General features: G+C 42.6%; 1 protein-coding gene across 1 annotated transcript in view; it reads left to right on the top strand.

The window, feature by feature from the left end:
- LOC138767165 (acetylserotonin O-methyltransferase-like) overlaps positions 1-13,970 on the top strand; it is a 51,048-nt gene extending 37,078 nt beyond the window's left edge. The window contains exons 6-8 of the mRNA XM_069944473.1: positions 9,214-9,354; positions 11,294-11,416; positions 13,690-13,970. Of these exons, the coding sequence (XP_069800574.1) occupies positions 9,214-9,354; positions 11,294-11,416; positions 13,690-13,901 (476 nt within the window). The 3' untranslated portion in view covers positions 13,902-13,970. The remainder of the gene's footprint in view (positions 1-9,213; positions 9,355-11,293; positions 11,417-13,689) is intronic.
- The last annotated feature ends 564 nt before the right edge of the window (positions 13,971-14,534 follow it).

Here is a 14,534-nt window from a genome sequence, read left to right as displayed (position 1 = left end):
ACCAGAGAATTGACCAAATCGTCGTAATTCGCCCATCACCTCTTCTAAACCTTTTTCAGTGTTCACCAAAAACAACAAAAGATTGTCAGCATATAAGGCTATTTTGTCCCCTCTCCCCCCGGCACCGAAACCCTCTATCTGCTCATTGTTATTGATACATCTGGTGAGTGGCTCCATTACCAGAGCAAAGAGCAAGGGGGACAGGGGACAGCCTTGCCTGGTCCCTCTATCCAGGGGAAAATACTCAGATGAACACCCATTAAGTGTAACCCTAGCTCTTGGTTTACAGTATATTATTTGCATCCATCTAAGAAATACTTCCCCAACACCGAATTCTTTTAAAGTTCTCCATAGGAAGGGCCACTCCACACTGTCAAACGCCTTTGCAGCGTCTAATGACAGAATGGAGTGACCCCCCCCTAGTCCTCCCATCTGCACATTCACAAACGCCCTTCTGATGTTGTCATGGGTAGATCTCCCTGGAATAAATCCTGATTGATCTCTGCCAACGAGAGAAGTGAGAACCCTCCTCAGCCTGTTGGCCAGCAGCTTCAATAGTAATTTCATATCTGCGTTTATTAGCGCTATGGGTCTATACGATTCTGGTTCTAATAAATCTTTATCAGGTTTGGGGATTAAAACTATATCTGCATCATACATGGACTTGGGCAGGTAACCTCTAACATACGCATTACATAGGATTTCCTGAAACTGAGATAACACGGCTTTTTCAGTTGCTTTTAGAACTTCTGACGGGAGTCCGTCTGGTTCAGGGGTTTTCCCCAATGACATGCCTCTAAGTGTATGTTGCAGCTCCTCTATTTCAATGGGGCGGTCTAACCATTGCTTCTGATCTTCCAATAATTTGGGCATTTCTAAGGTAGAAAAATAAACATCCAGATCCGATCCATTCAACCACCTAGTTCTATAGAGCTCTTTATAAAATCCAGCAAACACCTCTAATATCCCTTTAGGGTCTCTCACCAATAACCCCTCCTGGTTTTTGATTTCTACCACTATCTTCCTAGACTCCTTTTACCAGGGAGACCAATAGTTTTCCTGGTTTCCCCCCCTGAGAATACTGGTACATACCCTTGAATCTCAACTGATTCAAAACCTTCTCCTGCATAAATTGAGTAAGTTCCTGTGTGGCTCCCATCCATCTAGATTTAGCTACTGCAGTCTCAGATCCTATATATAACTTTTCAGCTTCTACTACTTCTTGTCTAAGTTGATCTTCTTTCTTTCTAAATTTTTTCCTAACCCCACTGACTTGGCCTATCAGGAGTCCCCTCAAATAAGCCTTGGAGGTATCCCAGACAACATGAAGGTCCGCAGAACCCTTGTTAACTCCAAAAAATGTATCCATATCCTCTACAATCCGGTTCATATTAATCAAACTTAACCAGTGTGGGTTACATCTAAATGAGTGGGGTTGCCCACCCTTCTCAACTCTTGTATCAACGTCAACCCTCACTGGCACGTGATCCGATACACTTCGGGGTTCATACCTAATATTCTTAATCATCTTCAGGGCACTGTCATTTACTAAGATCAGATCCAATCTGGAAAACACCCCGTGTGACGCATTGTAACAAGTATATACCCTATCCTCTGGATGAAAATGCCGCCAGGCATCAGTCCAGCTGAACTCATCAATTATTTTTTGCAGGGGTGAGCTCGGTATCCGAGATATTACTCTCCCATCTACCCTCTTACGGTCCTTCCCCTCATCTGGGACTGCATTAAAGTCCCCCATCATATATACCGGCCATCCATTAAACTTCAGAGAAAATCTGAAAAATCTAAGGCACACGTCCATTGAAAATGGGGGAGGAATATATACAAATGCTAACACCATAGAAACCAAGTCTATATTACAGGCCAAGAAAACATATCTTCCTTCTGGGTCCACCTCTGACTGAATAGGTTCAAAATTAATTGAGCTATGTATCAGCACACTCACCCCTCTTGCGTATGCCGAATATACTGCGTGGTACTGATGAGACACTCAGCAGCGTTCCAATACATAGATCTTGTCCTGGACCAAATGAGTCTCTGTAATACAAATTATGGCCGGAAGGTGCCTCAGCAGTTCCCCTAACACAGCATATCTTTTTAACTTATCATTGATCCCCCTAGCATTCCAGAATACCAACTTCACCATTCACAGAGAGAAACAGAAAGGGTAAGAGACAGAGGAAAAAAAAAAAAAAAAAATATATAACACCCACGACCAGCTGAGCCCCCCCCCCCCCCCCCACCTGATATCCGAAACATCTTCAGATATCACTATACCGTGTGCCAATGGTGTGCGGCACCCAACCAGCTACTGAAAAGACAGGGAAATAAAATAACTTATAATCCATTTGTTTCAAGCCAGGACACCACATCTTCAGGATTTTTAAAAAAATGCGTTTTTTAGGTGGTGTATCACCCTAAGTTTTGCCGGATACATCACTGCAAACTTAAGGTTATGCTGTTTAAGTCTCCTTTTTACTTCAACGAATTTTTCTCTTTTTTTCTGTGTAGCAAATGAGTAATCAGAATATAAAAAAACTTTGGAGCCGTTTATTTCTCTTGGAGATTTTTCTCTTGCTTTACGTAAAATTATATCTTTATCCCTAGCACAATGTATTTTAGCGATTACCGGTCTTGGACTGTCTCCAGGTATTCTACGTTTAAAGGTGATTCTGTGTGCTCTCTCAACGCAGAAATGTTTTGATATTTCATCCTCCCCCATACCTGCTACAAGCCATTCTTGTATGAATCTAGTACAATCTGAGCCCTCTGTGCCCTCTGGAATACCCACAATTCTCATATTCGCACGTCTATTTCTGTCCTCTAAATCCGTCATTTTAGTGAGTAGTTCTGTATTGATATTCTTTATTTCATTGGTCTCACTTGTCAACTGCGACACTTTATTTTCCAAGGTTAGAATTCTCTGCTCTGCATCTGTTACTCTGTCTCTCATGGTGTTTAAGTCACTACGAATGATTGAGATTTCTAACTTAATTTCTCCTACTTGCCCTGTTAAACCAAACAAGGTGTCATTTGATCTGTTCACTGCCTGTAGTATGTCAGCTAGTGTGGGTTCCCCTTTTTCAGCTGGCTGGGACTCATGATTTACTGATGTCTCTAAAAATGACTGATCAGCGCCATTTTTAGTTGCATTTCCCATGCTTAACCTTGCAGCTGCGCCTTTCACCTGCAGTGAAGGGCTCAAAAATTTGTCAATTTTTTCAGATTTCTCACTCTTCTTTTTCACTGCTGGGGGAGGGGTTGCCACCTTTGATTAATTTGCGTTGTTGTTACTTTTGGTTCTCATATCGTGTACTTACTAATCCACCTGCAGTCGTATTCACAATCGCTAAGGTAGAGTAACACCACCCCACCAGAGGAGTACTGTCCACACTTCCAAGACTGTACAGCAAAACCAGGGTAAGAGACACCACATATATTAGGTATCAACAGAGAAGGCTATGCAGTATAATAGTCCAGCTACTCCCGGGTTAAACTCCTTATTCAAATCCAGAATTCTTCATAGCTAACCAATAATATGATTTCAGTATTGTCTTTAGTGCCCAGGTTACAGTGGCCCCCTTCTCAAAACGGTCTCACCAGTGTGATTTGCCCATGTTCAGGAGGGTTCCCGGTCTCCTTCACCACAGCTGACACTACAACATCAGGCTCCAGCCACATTTGACTCCAACACTCCGCTCCTGCTCCGATTACTCCCGACGTCCTCTTCGGAACCCCGAGGGCTCCACGCCACCATCCACGCCTCCACTCCTTCCCCGGAAAGACCGCCGGTCTCGCCGTCCAGTCACCTCCTCCACCGATCACCTCCGCAGCCACCGAGCCCCACGGGAAGTTACCAGATCTCCAAACAGTGAAGGTATTCACCGGCAGCCCAACGCTTTCCTCTCAACGACTCCACGCTTGTTCCCGGCAACTCTTTCTACCTCCGGGTCACAGCCTCCCCTCCGCTCGCACAGCATGGCCAGACACCGCACACCTCGGGCGTGATCACGTGCTACGTCATCACGCTAGCACCTCCCTTAATGGCAAATATTTGCTGTTATTTTAAAACAACGGCTGTTGTATTGAAATCATGGCAGTTATTTACTGTTATATGGCGGCCATCCACTCAATTTCAACATTGTCTGAACAGATCCTTTCTGTGTTTTTAATCCACTCCTTGTTTTGGTTGCAATACTGACTGAAATATACTGACTGAAATATACGTAGTGTGAATGCAGCCGGCATCCAGAAGCTGGCGTTTATATCAAGGTGAGGAGGGGCACTACATAGATATTATTTATCTCTTCCTGTAAATGTGCTATGCTTTAGCAGGAAGTTTTTAACAGCCAAGATGCTCTAAACCTTTATTAATCTACTATAATTTAGTTGCATAGTTGCAGAAGTTCCCATAAATGTTCTGCACTTGTAGGTTGCTTTGCTTGTTACCTTTCTGTCTAATTCATTCCGACGAAGCTCAGCAGGTTTAAAGGCAGAGGGATTCCACACAGGGTGGGCCTGCAGGTCCCCAGTGTGACAAAACCCCCTCCCTTCTGTGATGCTGCATTATTAGTATCAAATCAGCTGTGTTACAGAAGGGATTGGAGATAGTCTAACTGGGGGCTGGCAGCCCCAGCCCCAATGCTTCATGCACGGCGGATGCTCAGGATTAGACCAGCATCATGCATGGCACTAGGCGATGGTTTGAAAAAAGGCCTGCGCCACCTGCATCCCCGCACTGGCACTGGTCTGTTAATGTAAAAAGCCCATAGCGATGTACCTAGTGGTACATTTGCTTTAAGTCTGGGGACAATGCAGACCAATAGTTATGGATCAATGTCATGCTATAATATGAACCCATGACCAACTAAGTATATACCAGTGGGTACTGTATGTGCAACAAAATGCATTAGTAACCTCTTTTTTTCCAGTGCAATAATCACCTCTGTATCCAGCAAAAGAGCCCCAAACCATTGCTCCTGAACAGTATGTTTGACACTTGGTGTTGCACATGGAAAAGCAGAGGCACTTCTGCCATGAGACCACTTGAAGTCATGGCCTGAGGCGATAATGACATGGGATGGCAGCACCCGAGGAACCAGGGCATATCAGGTGCTGTGCCTGGCTCTTTAACTGTGGGCGCTCATAATGAGTGTTTATAGATAGATGATGCAGCACTGTCATTGACAGAGTGTAAATCCCTTGGTTCCCTACTCTGCAATAAGAGTGATAATCTGCCAACTCGCTTGGTGTAATAATGTAAATGTAAATAAGGTCTTTTATCCTTGACCTAAAATCATTGCCCACTGGCTGGGCATCAATACGTGTAATAGTGATGTGTGGCTGACGACTGATGACTGTGTAAAGAAAATAATATATACCGGATTTTCTGGCGTATAAGATGAGTTTTTAACCCTGAAAAATCAGGGTTAAAGTTGGGGGTTGTCTTATACGCCGGATATGGTCGCCCCATACTGTGGGGGGGCTCAAAAATTGCCCCATCCCCACTGTATGGGGCGACCACTACAAAAAAACAAACATTTCACTCACCTAGGGCCCGTTCCCAGCCTCTGCGCACCTCCGGTACCGCTCCCGGCGCAGGCAGTGTGACATACACTACCTGAGATGGAGATCACCGAACCTCTTCCCGGCAGCCGAAAATCTCATCAGAGAGGGTTGTAGATGCTCAGCTGCCAGGAGTGCTACGGGAGAATGATGGAGGTGCCAGAAGTTCCCAAAGCCTCTCTCATTCTCCGGAAGCTCGCCCAGCAGACGAGCGTCTCAGAGCCTCTCCGATGAGACGCACGGCTGCAAGGGAGAGGTTTGGCGATCTCTGTCTCCGGCACAGGTAGTGTACGTCACACTGCCTGTGCCAGGAACTGTACCGTAGGCAAGCGGAGGCTGGAAACGGGCCCTAGAGAGATTGGCTGTTATGTAGCCAGGCTGTCCAGAAAAATGATGGAGGGGTTGTGGCCTCCCAGGATTTCTTCTCCATATCCTTTGGGCTTGTCCTGTAGCTCATACATCGGCTTCCTCTCCTCTCCGCTCAAACAATTAACATGTTAGTTCTTTGAGTGGAGAATGGCGGCAGCGGACAAGCGCGCACCCTCTCATTCACTCAAAGCAGCACACTGAGCGCCGCGGGATTCCGTGGCGGGGAGCTCCGCCGCAAAATTACGCCGTCTTTACTCAGTGTGAACTGGCCCTTATGCACTTATCCCCGTGGATACTCACTGTTCCCCCAAATGGTCTTTTTATTTATCGGTTTACATGACTTCTCTGTATCCCAACGAAAACTGTTGTCTATTGTGTTTATAATGGCTAAAATAGTTCTGCTGCTGTACTGTAAATCTCCTACTGTACCAAAAACACTGGAACTGGTGATACACATTTATTCGAATAAACCATAGCCAGGGGTAGCCTCTCCTTTTCTAGTTTCCAACAGATTTCGGCCCCATGGTCTAACTCCAGATATTTTAAGTTCCATTAAACTGCTTTAATCTTCATTTTGGACTGTCAGCATATAACTGCACACCTTCTCTTTGCTTTGTAGGTTAATTCTTCTTAGTTATGTTAGGTTTGTTAGGTGTTGGAGGCTAGTTGTTATATGTCTAAGCATGAGGTAACATGTCCAACTGTTTATACCATTTCTTACTGTTTACCAGAGGCCACTATGTCATGGGCCTTGTAATATGTACATTATACTGTCTAGTCTCCTCATTTTTGTTAAAAAATTGTTCTTTATTTAATAAAAATATATTTAACGAGAAAAGCATAAAAGCATTGTACAATGCTGTTTGGACCATGTGCAATACAAGCTTCTTGTACCACGCCCTGGTCTTTCTCATTGCACTGTATGGCTTGAGGACTTAATCAGACAGATCAACTCCTCCCATGTACCGATTGTAGTCCAGAATCATATCTCTTAAGTGTCCCTCTTTTGGAGGGACAGTCCCTACTTTTGACCCATGTCCCTCTGTCCCTATTTGCCCCTTACATGTCCCTCTTTTTGACCTAGGAATTAGATTTGCATTTATAAACTTTTTATGTTGCTGTAGAAAGTGTCTGGTTTCTTACTGTATAATAGACCCAAACCTGCATATTATTCCATCATGTGGTGCACAATGGATCCTAAAAATTGTTATATTGAGATGAATCATGTGACATTATGGCTCCTTTCACACATGCAGTTCATATGGCCACATACACGCATCTATTGGTGTTACAGAACTGTTTTGGTGCCATAATCTGTGCCACATATAATGATTAAGCCACTAAGCAGAAATCAATGTAACTAAATGCATCACCTATATGTAATTGCACCCTTGAATTAAAAGTGTAGAAATTTTGGTAAAATTTTCCTAGAGTGACCCATAAGTGTCACTCTTTGTCCGTCCAAAATGTTGGGAGGTATGCAAAATACAATCCAGTTTCAGTGTCATGGTTGTGGTACCTGGCACAGGGACAGGGGTGGTTCTGTTACCATGCATCGTGGTCAAAATAAGGACATTACGTTTATCCCTATATTTGACCAGCAACAAGTTTTCATGGGTAAGGGCCCTTCTTTCACCCCTTGGGATGGGGTCGGTGACAAGATTTCTAGCGAGGCCTCTTTGTTTTTTCTGCTCGGTATCACAAGCTACAGTAGCTTGGGCAGTGAGGGACTTGAAGAGCGGGATGCATATGTAGAAGTTAACCACATACAGGGGGTAACCCTGATCCAGCAGTGGGTACATAAGTTCCCAAGCGATCTTGCCACTAACTCCGGGGGGTTAGGGCGCATTCTGGGGGTTCAATGTGGGTGTCCCTCCCCTCATGAACCCTAAACCTGTGAGTGTTCCCTAAGGTACTGTCACAAAGTTTGTATACTTTTATGCCATATCTTGCCAGCTTACTGGGAATATACTTGGTGGAAATGGAAGCGTCCCTTGAAACTAATTAGGGTCTCATCTATTGAGATGTATTTCTCGATATTTCTCTGCAAATTGCCTAGGCTGTATCCCTGTTTTCAAAGCGGTACTCAGGCTTTCTTCACCTTCCCCACGGAACGGGAAGGCAGTGGGAGTCAAAAGGCGATGGTGCAGGTTCGTACGAACCTGGACTTCGACTCTGTTCCATCATCTCTACTCATAATCTCTTCCTGTGTCCCCATCACCTCATAATCTCCTCCTGTGTCCCAATCTCCTCATATTCCCTTCTGTGTCCCAATCACTTCGTAATCTCCTCCTGTGTCCCCCATTACCTTATAATCTCCTCCTGCATCCCCCATTACCTTATAATCTCCTGCATCCCCCATTACCTTATAATGTCCTCCCCTATCCCCCATCTTCTTATATTCCCCCAGTGTTCCCATCCCCCATCAACTCATAATCTCCTCCTGTGTCCCCATCACCTCATAATCTCCTCCTGTGTCTCCATCCCTTTATATTCCTCCATGTGTCCCCATCACCTTATAATCCTCCCTGTGTCCCCCATCACCTCATATGCCCCCCTATATTCCCATCTCCGCATAATCCCTCCTGTGTCCCCATCACCTCATAATCTCTCCTGTGTCCCCACCTCCTCATATTCCCCCCTGTGTCCCCATCTCCTCATATTCCCCCTGTGTCCCCCATCACCTCATATTCCCCTCATTGTGTCCTCCATCTCCTGGATGGACATTTCTTAAGCAAAGTGAAAGTAAAAGAAAATTAAACTACTACTCACCTTACCAATCGTTCCCATGCTGCTGTAGAAGAGAATGGCACAGAGCAGATCTGATGTCCCCATGCTCTGAGCCTCCTGTCAGCTCTGTGTGCACCATTATAAGGACACAGGCAGAGCTGACAGAAGGGGCACTCCTGTAGTGCAGAAGCAAGGAGTCCGTCATGACACAGAAGTCCCTTCTACACGAATATTCTGTGGGAATATAACACGCCTGGAATATGCATACAGGTGCAGAGACATCAGTCTATGGCTGATCTCTCTGCTCCTGTAGTTCAGTGAGCGGTATAGCCAATAACCTCCAAAGACCTCAGTGGACCCCCTGCCAGGGTGGGCCCTGGAGCGCCCCCCCCCCCCCGCCCCACCTAATTTCGCTACTGCTTTTGACAGATCTCCTTTTAAACATCTTTAAAAAAAAAAATAAAGAAAGCATGTAGATATAGCAAATAACTGTTAAAGAAGACTACCTATAATCTTTTTCTTTTATAGGATGTTTGGGAGGTCTTGCAAAACAATTTGTATCTACGTACAATGATTCAACAGTCACCATTATGGACCTGCCAAAGGTTGTGCAAACAGCTAAGAAACATTTTGTAGCAGACAAAGAACAACAGATACATTTCCTTGAAGGTGCAGTATATATAACTTAGAAAAAAAAGATATGGCAGCAAAGAACATTTCATGTTTCTGTATTGTTTTCCTGATTATACAATCGGAGCTCATAGATTTGCAATATGGACTTGCTATCGTAGAAATATCAAAAAATCATATTCTGTAGATTGCACTGCGTGGTAAAGCTGACTTAGTGTCACTGTCATTATAAAAAAACTTTTGACATGCCATAGAGACATGTCAAAAGTTTGAATTGGTCTAGGTCTGAGTGTTTAGACCCGTACCGATTGGGAGAACGAACCAATGAAGACCGTGCTAAGCGCAGTCCTCGTCCGGCTCTGTGTCACGTGATCAGTTGGGCTCATAATGTAAGTTTATGGAACCCGACTGATTATGCTGACACAGAGCAGGGAGCATACACAGTACTGCATGGAACTCTCCCCTCTCATTCTGGCGATCAATATGGGTTTAAACCCTCAGAGCCGGACCGATAAAAAGTTTTCTATGATGACAGTAAATCATTAAAGTGTAGAATATAACATTAAAAAACTTTTGACATGTTCAGACCTGTACTGATCTGGAGAACGAGCGGGGAGAGGACCCACTGCTCCTCATTCTGTGTTGGTAAAAAAAAAAAGAGTCAGGCTTATAATGTCTATTAGGGATGAGCGAACTTTTGAAAAGTTTGGCTCGGTTCCATCCGGCGAACTTTCGTGAAGTTCGGATTTGTATGATCCGAACCTAAAACGAACCTTGCTATAACGGCTGAATAATTGCAGCTACAATGGTGGGAGTCTTATAGGGTATAGTTTAGTTTAGTTGCAGTTGCTATTACAATGAAAAAATTGGAAAAAATCAAAGTGCAAAAATAATGAAAAAAAAAAACTAGCCAAAGTGTGAGTAATTACACGGGACTAGAGATGAGTGAATAGCAGTTGCTGGCAATAATACTGCACCCTGTAATAGTTAATATTTAATTAATAAAACAAAGTTTCGTTCTAAAAAAGCTATTTTCAATGTGCAATAGCATAATTAAAACGAATCAATGCTTTTGCAATTAAATATACTGTTAATAAAAAAATAAATATATAAATAAAAGTATATATATATATATATATACATATATATATATATATGTATGTATATATATATATATATATATAATTTATTTATTTACAGTATATTTAATTGAAAAAGCCTTTATTTACAGAAAACCAGGATACAAGGGATTATAGGAGTAATAATCCCTTGTATCCTGGTCTTTTCTGTAATTTTATTTGTTATTGTTATTTTAACCAGATTCGTTATGAACTTTCTCAAAGTTCGGTTTGGTGACGAACCAAACTTTTTGCAAAGTTCATAACGAATCTGGTTTGTTACGGTTTGGTTCGCTCATCCCTAATGTCTATCGAACCCAACGTTTTTTTATGACATGTCAAAAGTTTTTCAATATGGCAGTGACACTTTGAAGGCTAATAAAAGATGGTTGCAAACTAGCAATGACTATTCTCTGACATTGGTGCACAAATAGGGTATGTTCACACGGAGCAAAACAGGCAGAATTCCACAGCGGAGCCCCCCCCCATCTGCCTCAGTGTCTCTATGGGATGGCTCACGTGCCTCCGCTCCCGCCGCACTCTGCTCAAAGAATTGACATGTCAATTCTTCGAGCTGAGAGCGCCTGAAGCAGAGACATGTGAGCCATCCCATTGAGACACTGTGTGACACTGAGTCAGGCGCCTGTTTTGCTCAGTGTGAATGGGCCCATATTGTTTATATAAATCTACCTACTGTATATAATAGTGATAAAGTTTATTGTGCATGAAACAGGTTTTTACTTTTTCAGAGCTAATGGAATAATAAATGATTTTCAGTCTGTAAGCTTTTTACATGTATTAAATATGTAACATATGTTCTCATTTACATTTGGCTGCACTTTTTTGCTACTGTATTAAAGGAGACTTCTTCAATGATCCTATTCCTGAGGCCGACCTGTATATTTTGGCCAGGATTATTCATGACTGGACAGAAGAAAAATGCCTTGGCTTGCTGAGAAAGATTTACCAGTCTTGTAGATCTGGTAAGCTTATCTGTAGGAATATTGCACCTTTTTTTCAGACTATAAAACACATAGAATTTAACCCTGGTTTACACAACTGAATACGGAAAAAAATATTTTCAGCTTGAATCTTCCTACAGCTTCTGTGCTGTCCTACTGCAGTCCTCCAGCTGTTGTAAAACCACAATTCCCGTCACGCCTGGAGAGTGAAAGCTTTAGCTGTAGTTTTACAAACAGCTTGTTTGACAACCCTGTCCTAGAAAGAGGGGAGTGACTGGAGGGATAAGATTTGACCAAGGTAGTGTTTATGTACACCCTGTAAGAATGTTCACCTAGTTTGCATATTTTATTTAAAAAAAGAGCTACTGCATAGACCAGTAGGCAGCTATGTGTGTACTGCTTTACTAAACAAAAGACCCTTTAAAAATTTAATATTTCAGCAGATATGCATTTACTTTCAATGTATCCATTATCTAGAAATTAAAGTAAAAAAACATTCATAATTGATGGCAGGTATTGCTAAGGATAAGTATTGATACCTGTATTTATGACCAGTGCATTTATTGGGTATATCCGTGTGATCACACTGATACTGATATATCCAGTGAATTTTTACTTATAGTATGTTATATTTTTGTTCCTAATTTGTATAAAATGACAAATTAATACTTATCTATTGAAACAGAATATCTAAAGGTCTTTTTTTAAAAGCAGTAAAGTAGGAAGATTTAAAGTAAAAGTGAGAATTCTCTTTTAGCCATCATTACCTTCCCCTTTTGCTCACAATTGAGGGGATGTGTCTGATCAGTGGGGGGTCTGACTGCTCACCAATCATGAGAAAGTTGGTTCATCCAGCCCATAGATTTGAATGGAGCAACAGCTGGGTCCAACTGCCACTCCATTTAATCAGAGGGGAAATAGGACTCTTGTTCTCCTGATCTATTAGGATCCGAGCAGTCAGACACCCACTAAGGGTATGTGCACACTGAGGAATTTAAACGGAACCTCCGCCACAGAATTCCCAGCTCGCGCCCGCTCGCGGACTGCAGCGGCCGTGTGCGTCTCTGCCTGTGTCATAGACTCCATTCTATGCACGGGCGGATTCCTTCCTCCGTCCAAAGAATGATCAAGTTCATTCTTTGGACGGAGGAAGGAATCCGCCCGTGCATAGAATTGAGTTTATGACACGGGTGGAGATGCGCTGGGAATAGCGCAATGGAGGTTCTGTCCGAATTCCTCAGTGTGCACATACCCTGGTCAACTTTGCCTATTACAGGCACATTACAGTGCAATGCAGATCTGCATGTAATGAGGCAATCAAATAGCGAAGTCCCCATGGTGGGACAGTAAGGTAAAGTAGAACAGTAAATATAAAACACACACACACACACAAATAAAAAAATAAATAAAGTACAAAACACAGAAAACTCCCATAGTCCCTAATGCAACAATAAATGTGGAAATAAATAACAAAAAGTACACATATTTAGTATTGCCACGTGCATAATGATGCTGGCAGTACAATTATTACATTATTAAACCCGCATGGTGATCGCAGAAAATCTAAACTGAGAAAGATGCAAATTTGTAATTTTTTCATTAAAAAATTGCGATTTTTCACAAAAAAAATCCACCAAAATTTACCACTTACCTAAAAAAAATGTCTTGATAAAACAATCTCAGAATTGCATGGATAAGTTATAAAGAAGCATGTGTGGTCAGCGCTAGAGATGAGCGAACCTGCCGAGGTTCGGGTTCGTATGAACCTGAACTCTCGGCTTCTGACTGCCACTGTCTGCCCGCTCTGTGGAGAGGGTGGATACAGTCGGAGGACTGGCTGGAAAACTGGGATACAGCCTATGGCTATGGCTGTATCCCAGTTTTCCAGGCGGTCCTCCGGCTGTATCCACCCTGTCCACGGAGCGGGCAGACATATATAACAAGACAGTGCTACTTCAGGGTGAATGGCGTAAAAACAAAAACAAAAAAAAAACAAATTTTTCAATTTCACCACACATTGAATTTTTTCCTGGTTTTGCAGTGTCCTTTTTGAACAAATTCAGACTGTCAAGTACAATTAGTGGCGCAAAAAATAAGGGCTCATGTGGGTTTCTAGGTGAAAGAATGCAAGTGGCCTTTTAAGCACAAGGAGGAAAAAAACGGAAGTGTGAAAATGAAAATTGGCCCGGTCCTCTAAGGGTTAAAATTGTTTTGTTTTTTTTTGTCAAAATTTGAAAAGAAAATCCAAATTATTCCTTAGACCTGACACTGTATTTTTTCTTGATAATGCTAAGGAGGTGGAGTGCTGATAGTTGAAGTCCTTTTAAATGAAGACAAAAGCGGCCCGGTGCATTCGCAGATGTTTTCACTGGCAATGGTGGTCATGGCAGAAGGCAAGGAACGGACACCATCGGAATACACCAAGCTCCTTACAGACGCTGGCTTCAGGGACATTGAAGTCAAAATAACTGGAACTCTGTATGATGCAATACTGGGAAGGAAGTAGGGCCATGTGTAATTTTCTTATGTATTATAGAACCAACTGAAATGTATGCCAAATAATTAGTTTATTGTGTTACAGGGAATCTGACAGCAAATTGCCAGGATGTCAGATAGGTTAGCAGCTAAAGTGTCAGACGGAGCACTGTACATCAATCGGTGAAAGCAGGGGAGGAGGTAAGGGGAGAAACCGTGCCTCCATGACACTTCAGCTTCTAATTAAAAAGACACTTTTAGGCTGTGTTCTTACTCTGGAAACATTGCGGGAAAGGTAGCGTCTCTTAATATTGACAGCCATCATCTTCACTACTAGAAGGCCGCCCCTATTGATTCTGGTATGTTCCTGTAGTGGGAACCTAGCCTTAGACTAGGTCCACACACAGTAAAATAAAAGCTAAATACAGTCATCATTTTAAGAAAATAAAACAATGTGGAAACAGATGGAAAAAAGGGCCATATTTTAGAAAAGCATAAATAAAGAGCATGTTCAATAATTGGATAGTCGTAATCAATTACTGCCATCGTTCTATATAGTGTCTGCACTTCCAGCCCATTCAAATAATTGGTTTCAAAAAATGTATTATCTGTAGATGATGCTACATCGCCACTGTAGGCCGGCCCATTCCAATAGCCATCGAGG

The sequence above is a fragment of the Dendropsophus ebraccatus genome, chromosome 11 (assembly GCF_027789765.1).
Source record: "Dendropsophus ebraccatus isolate aDenEbr1 chromosome 11, aDenEbr1.pat, whole genome shotgun sequence".
Lineage (NCBI taxonomy): Eukaryota > Metazoa > Chordata > Amphibia > Anura > Hylidae > Dendropsophus > Dendropsophus ebraccatus.
The sequence above is the reverse complement of the archived record's forward strand: the minus strand, read 5'-3'. Positions and strand labels throughout refer to the sequence as shown.